This window comes from Ylistrum balloti, unplaced genomic scaffold, assembly GCF_031769215.1.
Source record: "Ylistrum balloti isolate Yb309-2 unplaced genomic scaffold, AGI_CSIRO_Ybal_v1 Utg370558, whole genome shotgun sequence".
Taxonomy (NCBI): domain Eukaryota; kingdom Metazoa; phylum Mollusca; class Bivalvia; order Pectinida; family Pectinidae; genus Ylistrum; species Ylistrum balloti.
In genome coordinates this window covers 557,827-578,772 of record NW_026782351.1, presented here as the reverse complement: position 1 = coordinate 578,772, position 20,946 = coordinate 557,827, and the positions used below count along the sequence as shown (strand labels likewise).

The 20,946-nt window shown below is 30.8% G+C and overlaps 1 protein-coding gene across 1 annotated transcript in view; it reads right to left on the bottom strand.

The window, feature by feature from the left end:
- LOC132556310 (polycystin-1-like) overlaps positions 1-20,946 on the bottom strand; it is a 76,865-nt gene that overhangs the window by 30,174 nt on the left and 25,745 nt on the right. Inside the window, exons 3-9 of the mRNA XM_060220693.1 lie at positions 18,021-18,089; positions 16,582-16,653; positions 14,241-14,312; positions 12,992-13,063; positions 11,243-11,314; positions 10,403-10,477; positions 9,739-9,905 (exon numbers count right to left, since the gene is read on the bottom strand). Of these exons, the coding sequence (XP_060076676.1) occupies positions 9,739-9,905; positions 10,403-10,477; positions 11,243-11,314; positions 12,992-13,063; positions 14,241-14,312; positions 16,582-16,653; positions 18,021-18,089 (599 nt within the window). The remainder of the gene's footprint in view (positions 1-9,738; positions 9,906-10,402; positions 10,478-11,242; positions 11,315-12,991; positions 13,064-14,240; positions 14,313-16,581; positions 16,654-18,020; positions 18,090-20,946) is intronic.

Sequence of the window (20,946 nt, the reverse complement as noted above, 5' to 3'; positions counted from 1 at the left end):
AATCCATACAGGTGTGTTTTATTTTCTCATTCGTACACAACAATCCATACAGGTGTGTATTATTCTGTCATACACAACAATCCATACAGGTGTGTTTTATTCTGTCTTACACAACAATCCATACAGGTGTGTTTCATTCTCTCTTTCATACACAACAATCCATACAGGTGTGTTTTATTTTCTCATTCGTACACAACAATCCATACAGGTGTGTATTATTCTGTCATACACAACAATCCATACAGGTGTGTTTTATTCTGTCTTACACAACAATCCATACAGGTGTGTTTCATTCTCTCTTTCATACACAACAATCCATACAGGTGTGTTTTATTTTCTCATTCGTACACAACAATCCATACAGGTGTGTTTCATTCTCTCTTTCATACACAACAATCCATACAGGTGTGTATTATTCTGTCATACACAACAATCCATACAGGTGTGTATTATTCTGTCTTACACAACAATCCATACAGGTGTGTTTCATTCTCTCTGTCATACATTACAATCCATACAGGTGTGTTTTATTCTCCCTTTCCTGACATACAACAATCTACATACAGATAGGTTTTGTTTTACTCTCAACATATGAAATTATAAGTTCAGTATTTATTATACAGCAGATGACTGTTCCCCTCCCTACTCCACCACCAATATTCATTTTTACAATACTGAGTTAATGTCATTGATCTATCTTAAGAGATGTTCAGCTCATGTTCTGAAAATGTGTTGTCCTGTGTTAATTGGAAATTCTGCCACATGTTAGGTAGGAGCATGTTAGAACAAGTATAGGTTGGTTATACTGCATTAGAATAGGAACGGTTTTGAAACGTCGCTACGGAATAGAATAAAATTATTGAACCTATGGTGTACTTAAGGGTACTTCAAGCCATCAATAGACTTGCATGGTTTTATAATATTTCATTATAACACACAACATAAACTTCAGCAATAGAAAGCCTATTGTACCCAACTCACCCTCCCTGCAGTGTATGGAATTTGAGGTTGAAACTTTGCACTTTGCTGGATCAGCTCCTTGCCGTTTATGGCGTATTGAAGGTGAACAGTTAGCTAACATAGTACAAAACAGGTTGTATTAGCCACAAAAACGATGACAGTATAAAGACATATGTTAGTTTGTAAACAGGGACAATTCATGATTTCTTTCAAAAGATATCAATGATATGAAATAAGAAAAGTTTGCAATAACCAGATATCATATGGTAGAGTCAGAAATCAAACTGTTTAATTCATATTTCAGGAAACATTCAAACCAAATGTCTAACAGGATATCTCCACGTTTTAATTCTGAGCATTTTGAATTTAAATTGTACAAGCATTTAATGCTCAGATAAGCATGTTGTCTTACTTGAAATGGAAATGATCCTTTGTTTTTAGGAAATCTGGTTTATGAAGCAGATTATTGTATTTCTGCATGATAAAATTTGTCAGGAGTCAGATGAAGTTTTAAGATATCATTGAAAGAAAACAAATCAGTCCGAATCACTTTGCTAACAAATTGGCCCTTAGTGTTGGGTTCCTCAACTCTCTATCATCAATATAATTTCAAAAGAATTGTTGATAGAAAAAACTCCATAACTATTTCGTGAAAATTTATACACAGAAATGAGAAAGATGATTAAAATTTTAAGAATATTTATGCATAAACATGTTCAGTTGAGCAACCCTTACTAGTACCAGACTGAACCAAAGGTAAAAGTAATGTAGACACTAAGGTCACAATTTGTTAGAAAACAAATACACAGTCTTGGAAAGGGAATGGTAAACCAGGTCTGGAAAAGGTCATTATAGTATCATATGAAAAGTGGGAGAGGAGAAACAGAAAGTAGCCTCTCTCCATTTCCATTCCCTTTCCAAGACAATACATAGGTTAATTTTTCAAGAAAGTTAGTGACATATAAGAAAGAGTGGAATATATTTGTGTCAGGTTCTGTAAAAACAATAATTGTTCTCTCTTAATTATTGTTATGAGACTTTAATAACATGTAATCAACATGGAAGAACTTACTTAGGAAAGGCATTATATGATGGGAAAGTCATTAGTAAAATATCAGGCTTAGAAAATAGTAGGAGGAATATTATATTTACATAATATCAGACTTATATTACTGTATGGTAAATATCATATTTATATAACTGTATGGGAAATATCATATTTATATTACTGTATGGGAAATATCATATTTATATTACTTTATGGGAAATATATTTATATTACTGTATGGGAAATATCATATTTATATTACTGTACTGAAAATATCATATTTATATTACTGTATGGGAAATATCATACTTATATTACTGTATGGGAATTTCATATTTATATTACTGTATGGGAAATATCATATTTATATTACTGTATGGGAAATATCATATTTATATTACTGTATGGGGAATATCATATTTATATTACTGTATGGGAAATATCATATTTATATTACTGTATGGGGAATATCATATTTATATTACTGTATGGGAAATATCATATTTATTATATTATATTTATATTACTGTATGGGAAATATCATATTTATATTACTGTATGGGGAATATCATATTTATATTACTGTATGGGGAATATATATTACTGTATGGGGAATATATATTACTGTATATATCATATATTTACTGTATGGGGAATATCATATTTATATTACTGTATGGGGAATATCATATTTATATTACTGTATGGGGAATATCATATTTATATTACTGTATGGGGAATATCATATTTATATTACTGTATGGGGAATATCATATTTATATTACTGTATGGGGAATATCATATTTATATTACTGTATGGGGAATATCATATTTATATTACTGTATGGGAAATATCATATTTATATTACTGTATGGGGAATATCATATTTATATTACTGTATGGGAAATATCATATTTATATTACTGTATGGGGAATATCATATTTATATTACTGTATGGGAAATATCATATTTATATTATTGTATGGGAAATATCATATTTATATTACTGTATGGGGAATATCATATTTATATTACTGTATGGGAAATATCATATTTATATTACTGTATGGGAAATATCATATTTATATTACTGTATGGGGAATATCATATTTATATTACTGTATGGGAAATATCATATTTATATTACTGTATGGGGAATATCATATTTATATTACTGTATTGAAAATATCATATTTATATTACTGTATGGGAAATATCATATTTATATTACTGTATGGGAAATATATTTATATTACTGTATGGGGAATATCATATTTATATTACTGTATGGGGAATATCATATTTATATTACTGTATGGGAAATATCATATTTATATTACTGTATTGAAAATATCATATTTATATTACTGTATGGGAAATATCATACTTATATTACTGTATGGGAAATATCATATTTATATTACTGTATGGGAAATACCATATTTATATTACTGTATGGGAAATATCATACTTAAATTACTGTATGGGAAATATCATATTTATATTACTGTATGGGGAATATCATATTTATATTACTGTATGGGAAATATCATATTTATATTACTGTATGGGGAATATCATATTTATATTACTGTATGGGAAATATCATATTTATATTATTGTATGGGAAATATCATATTTATATTACTGTATATATTATATTACTGTATGGGAAATATCATATTTATATTACTGTATGGGAAATATCATATTTATATTACTGTATGGGGAATATCATATTTATATTACTGTATGGGAAATATCATATTTATATTACTGTATGGGGAATATCATATTTATATTACTGTATTGAAAATATCATATTTATATTACTGTATGGGAAATATCATATTTATATTACTGTATGGGAAATATATTTATATTACTGTATGGGGAATATCATATTTATATTACTGTATGGGGAATATCATATTTATATTACTGTATGGGAAATATCATATTTATATTACTGTATTGAAAATATCATATTTATATTACTGTATGGGAAATATCATACTTATATTACTGTATGGGAAATATCATATTTATATTACTGTATGGGAAATACCATATTTATATTACTGTATGGGAAATATCATACTTAAATTACTGTATGGGAAATATCATATTTATATTACTGTATTGAAAATATCATATTTATATTACTGTATGGAAAATATCATACTTATATAATTGTATGGGAAATATCATACTTAAATTATTGTATGGGAAATATATTTATATTACTGTATGGGAAATATCATATTTATATCACTGTATGGGAAATATCATACTTATATAACTGTATGGGAAATATCATACTAAAATTACTGTATGGGAAATACCATACTTATATTACTGTATGGGGATCATGTCAGTGTGGAAAGTTCTAACTTAACAGTGGGAAATATCAAACTGCAGTATTGGGAACATCCAATTGACAACCAGTGTCACAGAACATGTGTTATTATAGAAGACTATTGGACTGTTAATAACAGTTCAACTGGTACGGATACAAGTAGGCAATCTTAGTGTTATTTGGGAAGGCTTTGGGAAAAACAGACACCATATAAGATACTGTATACACCACAAGTAGGATTTTATATTGTTATTTGAGCTAGGTTTTGAGAAAACAGACACCATATGAATGACCATCTTCATCACAGGACAACCATGTGTGATTTTATTTCAGTAAGCGCATACTTAATTTAAGTACATATATATTTCAGTGTTTAAACCTTTGGGGAAAAAACTTATTTTGGATCAAAAACTTAAATACATTTTATGCTACATGTAACTCATGGGTTCAAATCCATAAACCTAGGTAACTGGTCAGCGTATTTTATATAGATGTAAGCTGAATGGCCTTCACACACTGAACATGCCATATTTCAGACTGTGACCACAAAATGTATAGAGATTAATCTTTGTAGTCATTTATATTCATGAAGGCTACAACATATATCACTGGGAAATGAGTCAAGTTGATCTTTTTTAGTTTAATTGGAAATTGTCTAATAAAATGCAGTCATCAAATTGGCCAGTAGCCGTTAGCAGATGAAATTGTTTATTATGTTTTTTTTGCAACTGAAATCTGTGTTTATAATTATGACATGCCTTGCATATTATGAGTAACTGTGTACATGAACCCTATATGATTATATTTGAAAATTATCTGTAAAAATATTCCTTTCACAATCTTAATGAAATTTTAAGCTTTATAGCCCATCCCTTGAGTACATTAGATTTCATTCAGCAATCGCAGGCCTTCCATTTCCATCTAATTGACAGTCCAATGCATATCCTATGACAGCGATAGTTATTGGTGACAAGCTAGCAATGTTTACATGCATTTTGAGCAAGTGTTTTTTTATTATTGTAGAAAATTACTTTTCTTTGTTTTGTGGATATCACAATCATGCATATTAAGATGAACTACATCTAATCAAGTAACAAATGATTTAGAACCATGCAAAAGGAGAAATTTTTAGTCCAAATAAAAATTCTGTATAAGGTAGAGAAAGTCCATGTCCCAACTTAATGTTCATCACTTATCAAAACTTCAAAATTGTTTATTATTTTACTACTGCAAATAGCTTCATCAATGAAAAATGTTTTACTTTATAAATATCTAACATGTGTATCTTTATGTTCTTTTATTTTCATTCCAAACATTCACCACAGGTCTGTCATAATAAACATACCATGCTTTTCAATTCCTGAAGATACAGGTGTTTATAGCTGATAAGGATTTAAATTGCTCTATTGCCTAATGTAGACCTACAACCTATCATTTTTTTATGACTTAGAAGAATAATTTCAAACTGATGATATAAATGGTTTTTTATGCCTTTATACATTTGAAATCGACTGGACTTCCCTAACTTTAAGATATTTTCAAATAGGTTTCACCAACTTAAATAAAATGTTTGGATCTAGCTAACTTTATGTGTAAAAGTAAACACCTGTACAATCCTTTGCATCTGAAATAGAAATCCATTAATAATGTAACAATGGTCACACTTAATATACACGTACCATACCATTGTGATCTTTGCACAGCAACATACCCAGTCAACAACAATTTTCAAACAGGGCCATATTCAAAATTTGTTAATTACTTAAATGCAATAGAAAAGTTAGTTGAGCAATCTACAATTACAATTTTCCTGATTAGTCATAAAGTCTTAGCAATTCCCATCCTGAAATCTTGCCTTTCAGTATGTCGAAGGTTTTCTGATAGTTTGAATGTAGATTAGAAACATTCCATTGAACAATCATTGTGTAGGGCATGACAACTATACATAGATTACAAGATGGCCATATGCTAACTCATCACTATTTCAACACTTAATTTCCATTTGTCACAAAGAACTGAATAATCAACTTCATAAAACATCCAGAGGAAAAAGCTCACAAGGCCTGTATGGCTCAAATAGATATATCAGCTTTCACTTCAAAACATTTTTATTCCTAATTATATTATTACACTTTTTTTTAAAAGAAGAGGAGTTTCAAAGCTTCAAACAAAAATTTGAACAAAATCCTAAAGTCATTTATAGAAATGTAGGCTGAGTTCAACCTTCTGGCCCCATCCTCTGAGGGTCAGAAACTCCGTTTGTATTTTTTGAATCACCACATGGCAATGCTTCCAGTCTTTGATTGAAACTCAATTGATGACAAAGAAAAAGTCCTTTTGAAAAAAGTTCTTGGCACTACAGCATAAGCTCATCCTTCTGACCAGGTGAGCTAACAATATGGTACTGTTCTATTGTTTTTACTTGTTTTAAGATATATATTTATACAGTCGAATGAGAAAATGGACATTTCGTATTGAGTGAAACAGTGACCAGTTAACGATCACAGCACAAATACATCTTACTGAAGGAAGTGGTAGCCACAACGGATTCACATGAAGTCACAATAATACAAGTGTTTCCAAATATTTTAATTACCAGTAATGCATACACGGAAAAATTTGCTAAAGATTTTTTATCATTAAATCAAACTTTTCATTTTTGCCCAAAGTTAAATTTTGCTCTGAAATATGTCACTGTATACATTTCATGTAAAAGGTTAAGCCTTTTTATTTTCACTTTAATGGCAAAAGTTGAAATATGGTGAATATTACACAATGCAGATCTAGATATGAATGACCACCAAAGCCTTCTATACATATAATTAACATGGTAATATTTTACACTTAAACCTCAGCAGTAAATCAGCATTTCATCTCATCATGATTCTTAAAACTGTCGAAATCACAATCCTTTAAAGCTGAAGTAGCCAGAAGATTATCAGCGGTCAGATATTACTTCAATGCAATTTTCTTACAGGTTCCAACAAGGGCTACAGGATCACATTGCTGTGAGAAATTTCCCTATCTAAAGCAGTAACGTTTTCACTGACTCAGTATTCGCCCATTCTAATGTAACTGTTATTAGACTGATGGTAGCTTGTTTATTTGTAATATGGTTCTGTTTTAAGAGTAAAGTGCACATTATTTTCTATATAAAATACCAGTAGTAAATGTTGCTGATACGTGTTGATGGTTCACACATATGCTGTTAGAGTTCCAGTTGCCGCTAATTTTGCAGTCCATCTAAGTAATGTAAATACATGAAGCAGAAGCTTGTGTCCTATTGAACATTATAGTTTTCATGCAGTACATCTAATTTGACAGGCGTGACTTGAGAAATATACTGGTGAGTTTACTAAAGTTGGATTACCTTTACACCCTTTGTTTGAAGAAGGTATTATACGAAGAAATGGGAAAAAAAATGAAAAAGAAAACGAAGTTAACAAAGATATTTTCAAAATATGGATGGAAAAAAAGTTAAAGATACACGAACACTTTACACAAAAAACAGCACATATCACAAACAAACAAACATTTAAAGACCTTCTTGTATCTAATGAAACTGATCCCCCATATCCCCTCGACTTAGAGATTTTCTATAATGTTATACGATTTTGTTTCTATAACCAATAAGTTATCCCTATCATTCAAAAACATATGTTATATCACAAGGGAAGGTGAAGCATTCTCTATTTTCTATTTGAAGAAATCCAGAGATGAAAAAACATCTCAGCCAAAATGCCATTTTAGATTGAAATTTCCATCTTGAGTTTTTTTTATTTTTCTTTGTCATCAGTGATATTTAAGGTTATATTTTCTCTTTTTGTCCCAAATGACATGTATATTTAAGGTTCTTCTACGAGAAGCCTGCGATTTCTGATTATTATGATTGATTTCCTAGGACAGTGCTATTCTATCACCATGCTGTTATAGCACCCAAAACATGGTATCCATGAAAACCACACCAAACAACAATGGAAACGCAACAATTTATATTGTACATCAAAAGCGTGTTAAGCATGAACTAGCCTTATGTTTATTTAATCTTAAAAGCTCCGCAACCCAAAGAGTAAAACTCCAATCTGTTGCTTCTTACTTTCAGACACCGATCGTTTGACCACGGATACTTCTATCTGACTAGCATCATTGCACGTTCCCCAACATAAGCAGTCAGGAGTTTGCTTGCACAGGCAAGCTGAAAAGGCCATTTGTTAATAACAATCACTGATAAATCTCATTCTACAAACTGTCATTTGCCTATCAAACCTGTAAGAATCTATGAAAAAACATTTCTGATATCTGATGTCAATAAAACATCATTATTATAACCAACAACATAACACTACAACAAACAGATTTGTCTGTAATGGAAAACATATAGGTAAGTCTGCATTCTCGCAAATAAGATGACAACCACTGACATCTTTTTTAGTAATGGCACCACCTGTTCAAAACAATAGTATGACCAGCAAGGAAACTTTCCATTAGTAGGATGTAAATATCATAGGCTCTACTATGGTGTCCTATTTAGTTTCTTTAGTATTAAGTAACTTTTAAAATTTTTAAACATTTTATTGACATGCAACAGAATTGGACAACAACCAAAGAATATTGAAGTTCTCCCTAAAAACAGTAACATACACAATAACATGGATATAATATAACACATAATATTTAACAATTTAAAATGTGAAAAAGGGAGACAACTCCAATAGAGTAAGTCTTAAATAAATTTCTGTTTTATTATACTTTCAAAAGAAAACTAAAAAGCATTCAAAGTGAATAAAAAAATGCATAGACATCTGATAATATTAAAATTCATCATCCCATCAGATACAGTTCAAAAAGTCCAATTCATCATCAAAGGCCATGCATTGATGAAGTTTAGATATGTAAGTTGAAAGTTAAAGAGAAATTCTGAAATATTAACAGAAATGAATTCACAATATTTACATGTAGGTCCTAATTTGTCTTCCTGGCAACACTTTCCTTTGTTTCCACTTTTCCATTAAATTAAATTAAGGTACTAATCAATTATCAGGCAAAATTGTCTTGGTATACATACCATTTTCATAAGTAAAATGAGAATGAAAAGTTCTCATAAACTTCGAAAAACAGTTATTGTTATTTTTTTTCCAAATAACAAAGTAATCTGTCATGGTAACAAGACAGAACGTTTTTGCCAGGGAAACAATCGCAGACATTTAAGAGGACAAATTTGGAACACATTTTATAGGTTTTTTTTTACATAACAAACGATCAGATCACAAAACTATCTAACAATGTTATAAAATTGAACCTAATATGCTAAACAGCTGTTTACAGCTTCATATTATATATATGATTTTACCACATAAGGTGATACTTACATAAAAATTGTGAATTGAGCGTGAGGAGAACCTGGTCTGGCTGGCCTATACAGGTAGCATTTTGCCAGTTGATCAGTGTGTTCCCAGCACTGTTGTTGAAAGTGACTAGATACTCTACAAATGGGGCCAACGAACACTGACACACCCAATCATTGAAAGCAACATTTCTGGAAAGAGGAAATCATTTATTGGTAACATTACTTATCAGTGACATTATCAAAGCAGACCTTATTGATAAGTATCTTTTTACCATAATTATCATGTAATGTTCCTTGGAAGACAACATATTAAGATCTCTGACTCCAAGGCGAGGGATTGGTTTATACCGCACCTACTGTTATTTCTACAGCTAACAGATATGGGTGGGCTTATTACCAGGCATGTGCTTATTACAGAATAAATATGGTTAACTTATAAGAACCATTTCTATACACAAATGAATATGAAATTTTACTTCTGGTTCGCCACATCATAACCACTGAAATGGTTTGAATTGACAAACACTTGATCATCAAAAATAGGTTGCATAGTAAGCAACATCTATCAACTTAGTAAGTTATAATGATAAAACATTCATCAAATATTTTACGTATAATTTGACAGATTTAATAGCATCATTTTTTATAAATATATAAGAACTCATTACACTTAGAGTGATACCTACAGACTAGTCAAGGAGGTGTGCATGTCCCGGAACATGGAAGCATTTAGAAACACCAGTTTGTTGTTGCTTATATCACTGAAACAGAAAGTAAATCATGTCACTTTTTTAGTTTCTTTAATTGTCAAACCAAAGAAGTGAAACTTGTTGATAACAGGAGTTACCACGGCCATTTTCATCTTGACCTCTTATTGTGACCATGACCTTGAGGGTACAGATTTGATTAAATGGTATCAATAAAGTTCAGTAAGGTAATCTTATTGTGGTACCAGTCTGTGTGGAGGATTTTTAGAACTGGTTCCATATATATTATAAAGGTGGCAATTCTTGCATGATTGTTGAATTTCGACAGCAAAATAAATTTCATGTGAAATTTTTGTCCAGTGTAGATAACAAATTTTAATGTTCCATCTACACACTGATTCTTGGAGTCCAAGTGTATTAAGGACATTGAAAATTTACCTATTTGAATAAAAACTATAATTCAACTTAAACAATGTGACTTTCATAAACCTATGCTGTTGATAGTTTGTCAGACAAGGTGGAATCTGATAGAGTCTGTTTTGTAAATGTCATATCTTTACTTCGTATTTCTGCATCACATATTGTTAAAAATCTATCAAAATTCACCTGAATTACAAAAAATTACAATTAATCACAAAGATTTCCAGAAAACTTTATTTCGTGAACTTTCCTCTTTAGACAAATCGGCGTGATCATGATATCACGAATGATGATCTAGAAATGACTTTAAATATGCGAACAATGGGCTATTAGATATATAGACTCTGACACTGGTAATGAAATCAGTATGAGTGTGATTTACAGTAGAACAATACTCACAGGTACTGCAGTGATGTTAGGCCATAGAAAGTGTCCACTTCTAAGGACTGTATCTGGTTAGAACTAGCATCTCTGAAATCACAAGTGTTATAGATCCATTTAAGGCAAGGATAAATGTGCTATTGTACAACGTCATGCGACTTTCATATACATTATTGTAAAAACACATAAGTAATATTTCCATGCAACAAACTTATCATGTCGAGTTATAAGAGAGACAATCATTTATACATGAACACAAATAACATTATAATTCCTTATTCTTGCTTCAGATGTTTTTTATAAAGAATTACGTCATCAACAAGACAAAGAAACAGGAATACTGAAGGTGGAATAAAAAACTTATAATAATGATACGGAAAGCTACCTTTGTATCCTATCAATCAGTACAGTTAAATTATTTTGATGCATTGAAATAGGAAAATCCATTCTTCTTCAAGTGAATCTATAGCGAAATAAATGTATATCAAGCTTTGTCATGTTTGACTAAAACAGGACCACATTATGCAGTGAACAAACTTTATCACACTGGGCCATATCTCTGTTTTCATTTGAAGTAAGTTTTGAAAACATAGCTAAAATATCAACCAAGTTATAGGACTTTCAAAACAGAAATGTATGGATGCCCCGCTGGCCATTTGGCAACACTATATCACAACGTTTTTATCAGAGTTTTAAAATTGTGTGTGTAACTATTAAAACACAAGGTATGAAACCATCAATGTAAACAGAACAGTGTCTAGAATATCTGTAGCTTATCGACGGGATCTTAATCATTCTGAGCCTTTATTAATCGGTTCAAACCACTGGGTGCTATTCAACATGCAAAACCATTAGAGACATCAATGTTAGCATACATTGTCAATACACTGCAAAATATCATTCAACATTTTCTGAACAGAAAGAATTTCGGTTATGCCATATGAAGTATTTGGTCAGTCAAACTACTGTGCGATGTTGGTATAACAGATTTGAGGGGTGTACATTTATCTTAGATTTATATAGAGAAGGAGGTGCTGGAAGTGAATGATTTCAAAGGATTGACTTACACAAAACCTTTCCAGAAATTACATGTCTAACACTAAATTGCTGCTTTTGTTCTTTGGATGATGTCACTATACTTCCCGTATTGGTGACAACAAAAATCCCACAGAGTTGGTGAAGTTAATGTCATTAGTTTCACAGATTAATGATACACTTAATCATAAACTGGGAAAAATAAGTCAGTGTACTATATTAAAACAATTTTCAGTATTAAAATAAATGAAGGGAATTGATATACAAGAGGTTGAAAGGCCTGTATCACTCACCAGTTATGAAATGGTATTTGCCAAAATGCATTCCAGAATTTTGAATGCTTATGTCAAAATTTTAAATTTTAAATTCCTCTAACTTCTGAATTTTTTCTAACTATCCAAATTATTTACTTTGAAGATTATGTTATATCTTCATCCCTTACAGTAATTATGGCTTTTAGGCCATATGATCAAAGTGACCTCAAATGTGGGATAATACTTTGAAAAAACATATATTTGCATTATCTAATCATTTTTCATTCATCAACAGAGGAATTATTCATACTTTATACATTTATTAAAATTTTTGACAAGAAAAAGCCGACCCAAGACGACGGATGTCATGCCATTATGTGCCTGTTATCAGATTTCTCATCCATGATGCTGTATCACTACAAATGTTATTTGTGTCAAGTACAGAATAGATTGCGGAGTGGATCGCCTCCTTACTTACAGCACAGTTAGATTGGGATTGGAGGAAAAAGCATCATTGGGAATAAAACTTATATTATTCCCACGCAGGTACCTGTAAATAAAGAATTGATGGCAACACAGTCAGAGTGTGGCCAATAGCAACCTTCTACTTCAGACAAATCTGTCTGTGCCCGAAATGCCTGCACAGGGCACATGGACTGAGTACTACTATATAGCTATCATACACATCTACAATATGTCTATATTGCACACTATATATATATATATCACACATAGATGTCACATACATCCACCAAGGATACAAGCTTCAACTGATAATTTTTAACGAATTCGTAAAATAAGTTTCATCCAATGTCATACTGTGCCTACTACATGTAACAGTACCTTAACTACATGGTATGATGTCATACAAAATTATACTCATAATACTGAAATTTAAGATTTTTTTAAAATATCAGTTGAAGCATGCAATTCAGAGAGCTAACAGCCAAACACAGGTTAATCATGATGAAAGGCTAGAATATTTTCTTTCAAGGAAAAAAGTTTAAACAAACAAATATCGAAAATAAATGAATTTCACATTTGTTTCATGAAAACTTATACAACACATTCCAGTTACAAATCAAATTTATTTCAAGCATAACCATTTCTCATTTTTCAATTGAATTGTGGTGATAATGGTGTTACGGTGTTTTTATATAAGAAATCTACTCTATGGTAAACACCTATACACCATCATCATACTGCAGAGCATGCTGTCCTGTTGTCACAGGTACAACATTAATGTATTCTAGGATGCAAAGTTGGGTATATATAATCACACACAGACCCACAGCCCTTGGATATGATCACACAAGGAACAAGAAAGTTCTAGGATATTTGACCTTCTTTTTCTACAAGGTCATCAGGAATTCTAGTCAAAACTAATAAAATACAACATATACTAGAACATTATCTAGACTCAATTGATCAGTAAGCAGTCAAACGCCTTTTTTTATTAAAAGGATCATCAGATATCTTATATCAGATTCGGAAATTTTGAATGAAAGAGTTCTTCAAGACTGGAACAAATTTTTTTGAAAGGAGTATGCATTTTATTTCCTTACTTCTGCTAATTACCAAATGCCACATATACACATACTTACATATACATATATGGCTTCTATGCTAACAATATTTAAATTAGAATGACGACTTCATGCCCTGTCACACAGCTGTTTATAAGAGCCCACTACCACAATGATGTTACTATGTGTGACTGTACTTACAAATTCTCCAGCAGCATCAGGTTGGTGAACAGATAAGGTGGAAGACTGGTGAGATTCATCTTGTTTATATACCTGTAATGTACAATACAAGTTCTGTTTTATTGACAGGATTTCCACAATTAAATATTGACTTTTTTAAATATCAAATTTTTTTTTTTAAAGGAAATAAAGACCCTATAAAATGCAATAATAATTCATCTTACAACTTTATTGAATAGAAGGCAAATATGAAGGTACCAGTTACACATTTTTTTTACACGATTAATCTTTGTGTATTGTGAATTGAAGACTACACCTTTGTTATAAATACATGTACTACAATTGATCAAAACGTATTGTCATCAAAACAAATTTTAAAAGGAATGCAGATAGTTTAATTTCTTACAAGGTTGTACTGTTGATAAATGTGCCAATTAATGTGCAGATTTTGATATCTGATGACTATCACTGATGGATAAACAATAAGTTATTAATTAAATACGATAAGACTACCATAGACTGCTTTACAAAGAATTCCTGTGCATAATATGGCATGCAGTTTTATTTGATTGACAAGACCAAATGCAGAAGTTCACATAACAACACATATCTTTGAACTTTAAGTACTAAGGGTAGACAATAATGAGAACTTTATGGCAATAAATATTTTCTAACATTAACACTAACTATAACGTAATAAAAAAAACCACACCATGGTACCCACAATACCAGCCTTTATGGTAAATAGACTTGTAAAATGTATACCGTACCAAGGTCATTTATCTACATATATGGCTGTCTTGTTTACACATTATTACAAAATTTGTTTTGTTCCCAATATGATTTCAATTTAGTCATGCTATTTAAATTCCTACTCTAGTTCAATGAGGTTTGGTATTTGCTATAGATCATTGAACACACAGATCTTTAGCCCACATATTCAATCTGATTACAGCTGGGATACTTTGTGTGTCAAACTTCACATTTCTTCTTAGTTAAAACAACATGTTAAAAATTTTGAAAAACTTTACCACTTGCTTACACAAAAACGTTGTGAACTAGCTACCTGGACATTTAAATTTTTAAACTCTATAATCAAAATTCAATGAGTATTCTTCTTTGAGATACACTATACTAACATTTCAATCCAGCTATTAAAATCCACACATGTTTCTGTTTGTGAAGACTTATTTCTAGCTTCTTACTTCATGGTTCATCATATTGTACAAGAACAGAACTTTTATGATAACATACTGTTGTATTTAGTACAAAATTTGTTTTGCCTTCAAATATATCAGATAACAAAAGGTATGAAGACATAATGTGGTGACTACAGTTACTTATTTAGACAAAATACCCAATTATTGAAAAAATTAAAAATTGTACCCTAGTATCAATATAATCAATACATCAATCAATCAATACATTTCTTTGTCAAAATATTTATCGTTTTCTTCTACGATAGAAGGGAAAGACAGGAAAATTGTTTAGCACATGTATGAATGCAATGCTGATAAATCATCATGGTTTTAGACATTACACATGTACATATCTTAATGATATCTCTGAAAACCAGCTTAAAAAAAAAGATAAAATCCTTTTCATTTTATTATTTTTTCTCCCCTTTTATTTTTTTGAAATAGTGAAACTCTGCGAAAAAAACACTCAAATCCAAATACTGGTATGTAACAAATTAATAACTATCTTATACATAAATAAGTGTAAAAGTTGTAGAGAAAGGTTGATAGCAATTGTATGAAAAGGTACTTTTAAATAAGGAATTGGAAAGAACTCTTCAAATAGTCTTAAATTGAAGAAACAAATCATGACATTCTCATTTACACCAAGATTCTAAGGGAATCATTCTTTCAAAAACAGTTACAGTGAAAAATGATTTTTTTATCTGACTCACCATCGCATCCATACCAAAATTAGGGGAGATAACTACCATTGAAAAAGTTGACATCAAAATTGAAAAAAAAAGTTTCAAAGATATTAACTGAAGTGGTCTGGTTATATAAATGTGGCATAAGATTGCATAACCATGAAGTATTTCCTGCTAAAATATTAACCAGTCCAGTATTTCGTTATTGCATATTTAATCAGTAAAAAGTTATTTTAGCACTTTTTTCACTTTAAGTATTGTACTAAAATGTTTGGCTTTCTGTCACCTTTAACTGTGGTTTCTTTACATTATCTATTTATCAAATATTGTGGACAAGCGAAATTATCAGTGCTAATTTTGACAGAAAAGTGATGTGCTAAAATTTTGTTAAATATCTTTGTCCAAATGACATGCATTTCACATAAACTGAATCCACAAGGGCAGAAAGAACATACACACTTAAAAAAGTTTACTTACAATGTGGTGATACTACTAGATGAGGTGAACATTAGCCTTTCAAACGATGTCACAGGATTATCTGACAAGTCTCTGTGAAATAAAAATGGCAAAGGTTAATTAATCATTTAACATCTATAATATCAGTTATAAAGGTTAATTAATCATTTAACATTTATAATATCAGTTATAAAGATTAATTAATCACTTAACATCTATAATATCAGTTATAAAGGTTAATTAATCATTTAACATCTATAATATCAGTTATAAAGGTTAATTAATCATTTAACATCTACAATATCAGTTATAAAGGTTAATTAATCATTTAACATCTATAATATCAGTTATAAAGGTTAATTAATCATTTAACATTTATAATATCAGTTATAAAGATTAATTAATCACTTAACATCTACAATATCAGTTATAAAGGTTAATTAATCATTTAACATCTATAATATCAGTTATAAAGGTTAATTAATCATTTAACATCTATAATATCAGTTATAAAGGTTAATTAATCATTTAACATCTATAATATCAGTTATAAAGGTTAATTAATCATTTAACATCTATAATATCAGTTATAAAGGTTAATTAATCATTTAACATCTATAATATCAGTTATAAAGGTTAATTAATCATTTAACATCTATAATATCAGTTATAAAGGTTAATTAATCATTTAACATTTATAATATCAGTTATAAAGATTAATTAATCACTTAACATCTACAATATCAGTTATAAAGGTTAATTAATCATTTAACATCTATAATATCAGTTATAAAGATTAATTAATCACTTAACATCTACAATATCAGTTATAAAGGTTAATTAATCATTTAACATCTATAATATCAGTTATAAAGATTAATTAATCACTTAACATCTACAATAGCAGTTATAAAGGTTAATTAATCATTTAACATCTATAATATCAGTTATAAAGATTAATTAATCACTTAACATCTACAATATCAGTTATAAAGGTTAATTAATCATTTAACATCTATAATATCAGTTATAAAGATTAATTAATCACTTAACATCTACAATATCAGTTATAAAGGTTAATTAATCATTTAACATCTACAATATCAGTTATAAAGATTAATTAATCACTTAACATCTACAATAACAGTTACATATTTGTAAATGTGATTTAATCATGAAATATTTGTAAAGAAAAATGTCTGACACTTGTACCTGAATATTCATTACATGCATCAACAAGTAGTTTTCTTTGTAAAATATCTTTGAATTTCATTCAACACAAAAATTATTCTGGCAATATATAATACCTTTACAGGTATAAAACACCGAGGCTACAGAATCAAAGGTTATTAAATTCATTGAAAAATCATGAAAATCTTGACACTTCCTTACAATCCTCCTACTAAACTGAATTCATTGTGAAAATTGATTTTAAAGCAATGTTTGATATGTGGACTTACAATGTGATGAGTGATGGAACTTCAAATGATTTATCCTTAAACTTGGTTATCAAATTCCCTGCAAGGCTCCTGAAAAAGTCACATCCAAAAACATAAATAATACTTGTTGGTCTCATAGCAACACATACGCATGACAGTTTTTAAAGATGGCTGCATTTTTTATAGAATATGACAAACGCTTGGTAAGTCGATAGAATATTTCCACCAATGAGAAAGCTAGGATTGGTAGTAACAGTCAGTTTGAAAGGCTGTGTAAAGGCATATACACTGGACAAAATAAGTTAAGGATCATAAATTGTGACCATAATATCTTTAAAAATTCAAATCATGTATTGCCGGTAATTGCACTCGTAGTTTCTCCAATATGTACCTAAAGTCATGTCAAAGGTGAAAGCACGTGCATCTGAAGGTCTTGCCGTTCCGCTCTAGTTAACTATGGTGGTGTGAAAAACTGACTGGTCTATTACTACAGAGGAATCTTGCAGGTTTTGATTCTGTTACTTCTAAGCTAAAAAAAGTTGAATTTGGAAACATTTAATCAATTTGTAACGAAAACTTGAAAAACTAATCATGCGAAGACATTTAAATGATATGGAAGCCGCGCGAGCTATAGGGCTCCTTCAAGCTGGTCAAACTCAACGAAATGTGGCGGCACAGCTTCATGTTTCTCAGAGCGTGATTAGTAGGCTATGGAATCGCTATCAACAGACAAATAACGTCCGTCAACGCCCCAGATCTGGATGACCACGCTGTACGACAGCCCGACAGGACAGATTCATTTGCATCACGGCACGACGTCAGTGGTTTTTGAGTGCTCCTGTCTTGAATCTTCAGTTTCAGCGTGCTACAAATCTAAGGATTTCATCCCAGACAATCAGAAACAGACTCCATGCCTCTAATTTACGAGCTAGAAGACCAGCAGTCCGACCAATTTTATCCAGAGGTCATCGACAATCCAGACATCAATGGGCCACTCATCATTTGAATTGGCAATTACGTCATTGGAGAAATATTATGTTCACAGATGAGTCTATGTTTTGTGTTGACTTCCATGACGGTAGGAGGAGGGTATGGAGAACCCAAGGAGAGCGCTATGCAGACTGCTGTGTTGTCCAGCATGATCGCTTTGGTGGTGGGTCAGTGATGGTTTGGGCAGGGATCAGTGTTGACTTCCATACAGACCTCTACATCATAGACAATGGATCTTTAACAGCTGTTCGATACAGGGACGAGATTCTACACCCTATAGTAAGGCCCATTGCAGGAGTTGTTGGCCATGATTTTATTCTGATGGATGATAATGCTCGTCCTCACCGTGCTCGTGTGGTCAACGACTATCTTCAACGTGAAGCAATCGTTCGCATGGACTGGCCAAGTCGTTCTCCTGATCTGAACCCTATCGAGCATGCTTGGGACACCTTGCAACGCCGGGTTTCAGCTCGACCTAATCCGCCACAGAACCGCCAACAGCTTATGATTGCTCTGCAAGAGGAATGGCAGCGCATCCCACAGATCAGCCACCGACGACTAATAAGGAGCATGTGCAGATGTTGCAGGGCAGTTATTGATGTCAACGGAGGTCATACTGCCTATTAAACTGCCAATTGCAGTTTGATGAGTTTTCCTTGTCTACATGATTAACTTGCTCTACTTCCTCTTACACTTTGATTTCAAGGGTGCTGTTACTCAGGGTTATCTGCTCTTGGTAGCAATTACCACAAATGAATTTGTTTTGTGTAATTAAAGACTAAAATGAATGTTCTGTCATTAAAATTTAAAATATAATCATATTATTATTTGTATGTAAAACTGCACTGTTTCAAGTTTATGATCCTTAACTTATTTTGTTCAGTATATATGTAACAGTGACACAAAGAACAGATTTTGACTCAATTCAACATCAAAACTCAAATGATGATTTTAAAATGATCTTGATCTTAAAGATGTATTTTATTGCTGACTACATTAAGAGTTCTGTTTTTGTTGTCTATGTAATCACACTTGACCTGTACATGGTTATCTTATATGATAATGAGAATTTATTTCTATAACTGCACTTACAATGCCTGCAGGTTCGTCGTAGGTGTGAAAGTTGTGGCATCGATGTCTGTAATTCTATTGTATGACAAATCCCTGAAAGGAAATTATAATGAATATTCCTGATTATGAAATATGTTCATATACAAATGTATTTCACAGGAGATAAACAATGTGGATTTATTTATAACCATAGTTCCAAAGGAGGCAAAAAATACTCTGGAAAAAAATCTCAAACCTCAGCTAAAATTCAGGAAATTCTATTGTTCACGATAATTTCAACATGATGAATATTAATAAAAATGTAGTTTTATACTAAACATAAGTTTTTTACAGACTTCAAAATCATCCATTATTTCTCAGATGTAAATAGAAACTTTCATACTTACAAAGTTATTAGATTTGTCATAGAATTGAATGAATTGGCATCAATGTCATCAATACTATTGTATGAAAGGTTTCTGAAAAAAAAGCAATTAAAACATTTTACAAAATATATGACACTTTAATGATAATATATAAAAAATGTCTTGAAATCTCAACAGTTTTTGAATAATATCACTGATGGTAACCTCTACAAGAAAATTTCCAAGAACCAATTTTTTTTTCAAAATGTATAATTACATTAGTGTCAGATCTGAATTTCTATAAATCTAAAAAAATGTTAATGTTTAAAATACATATTTTCAATCTTAAACAGAATAACATGTTAAAGTGCAGGAAACAACTGTTTCAGATCAATTGCTTAGTACTGTAATGAAAATTTAAAATGTTCCTTTATTACATATGAACCAGCATCAGTAAATCGTACATTTGGTAGGAGAAGGAAATGTGACATCAATTTGAACATTGAGATATCTGATCTTTCTCATGTTTTACAGCTGCAGAA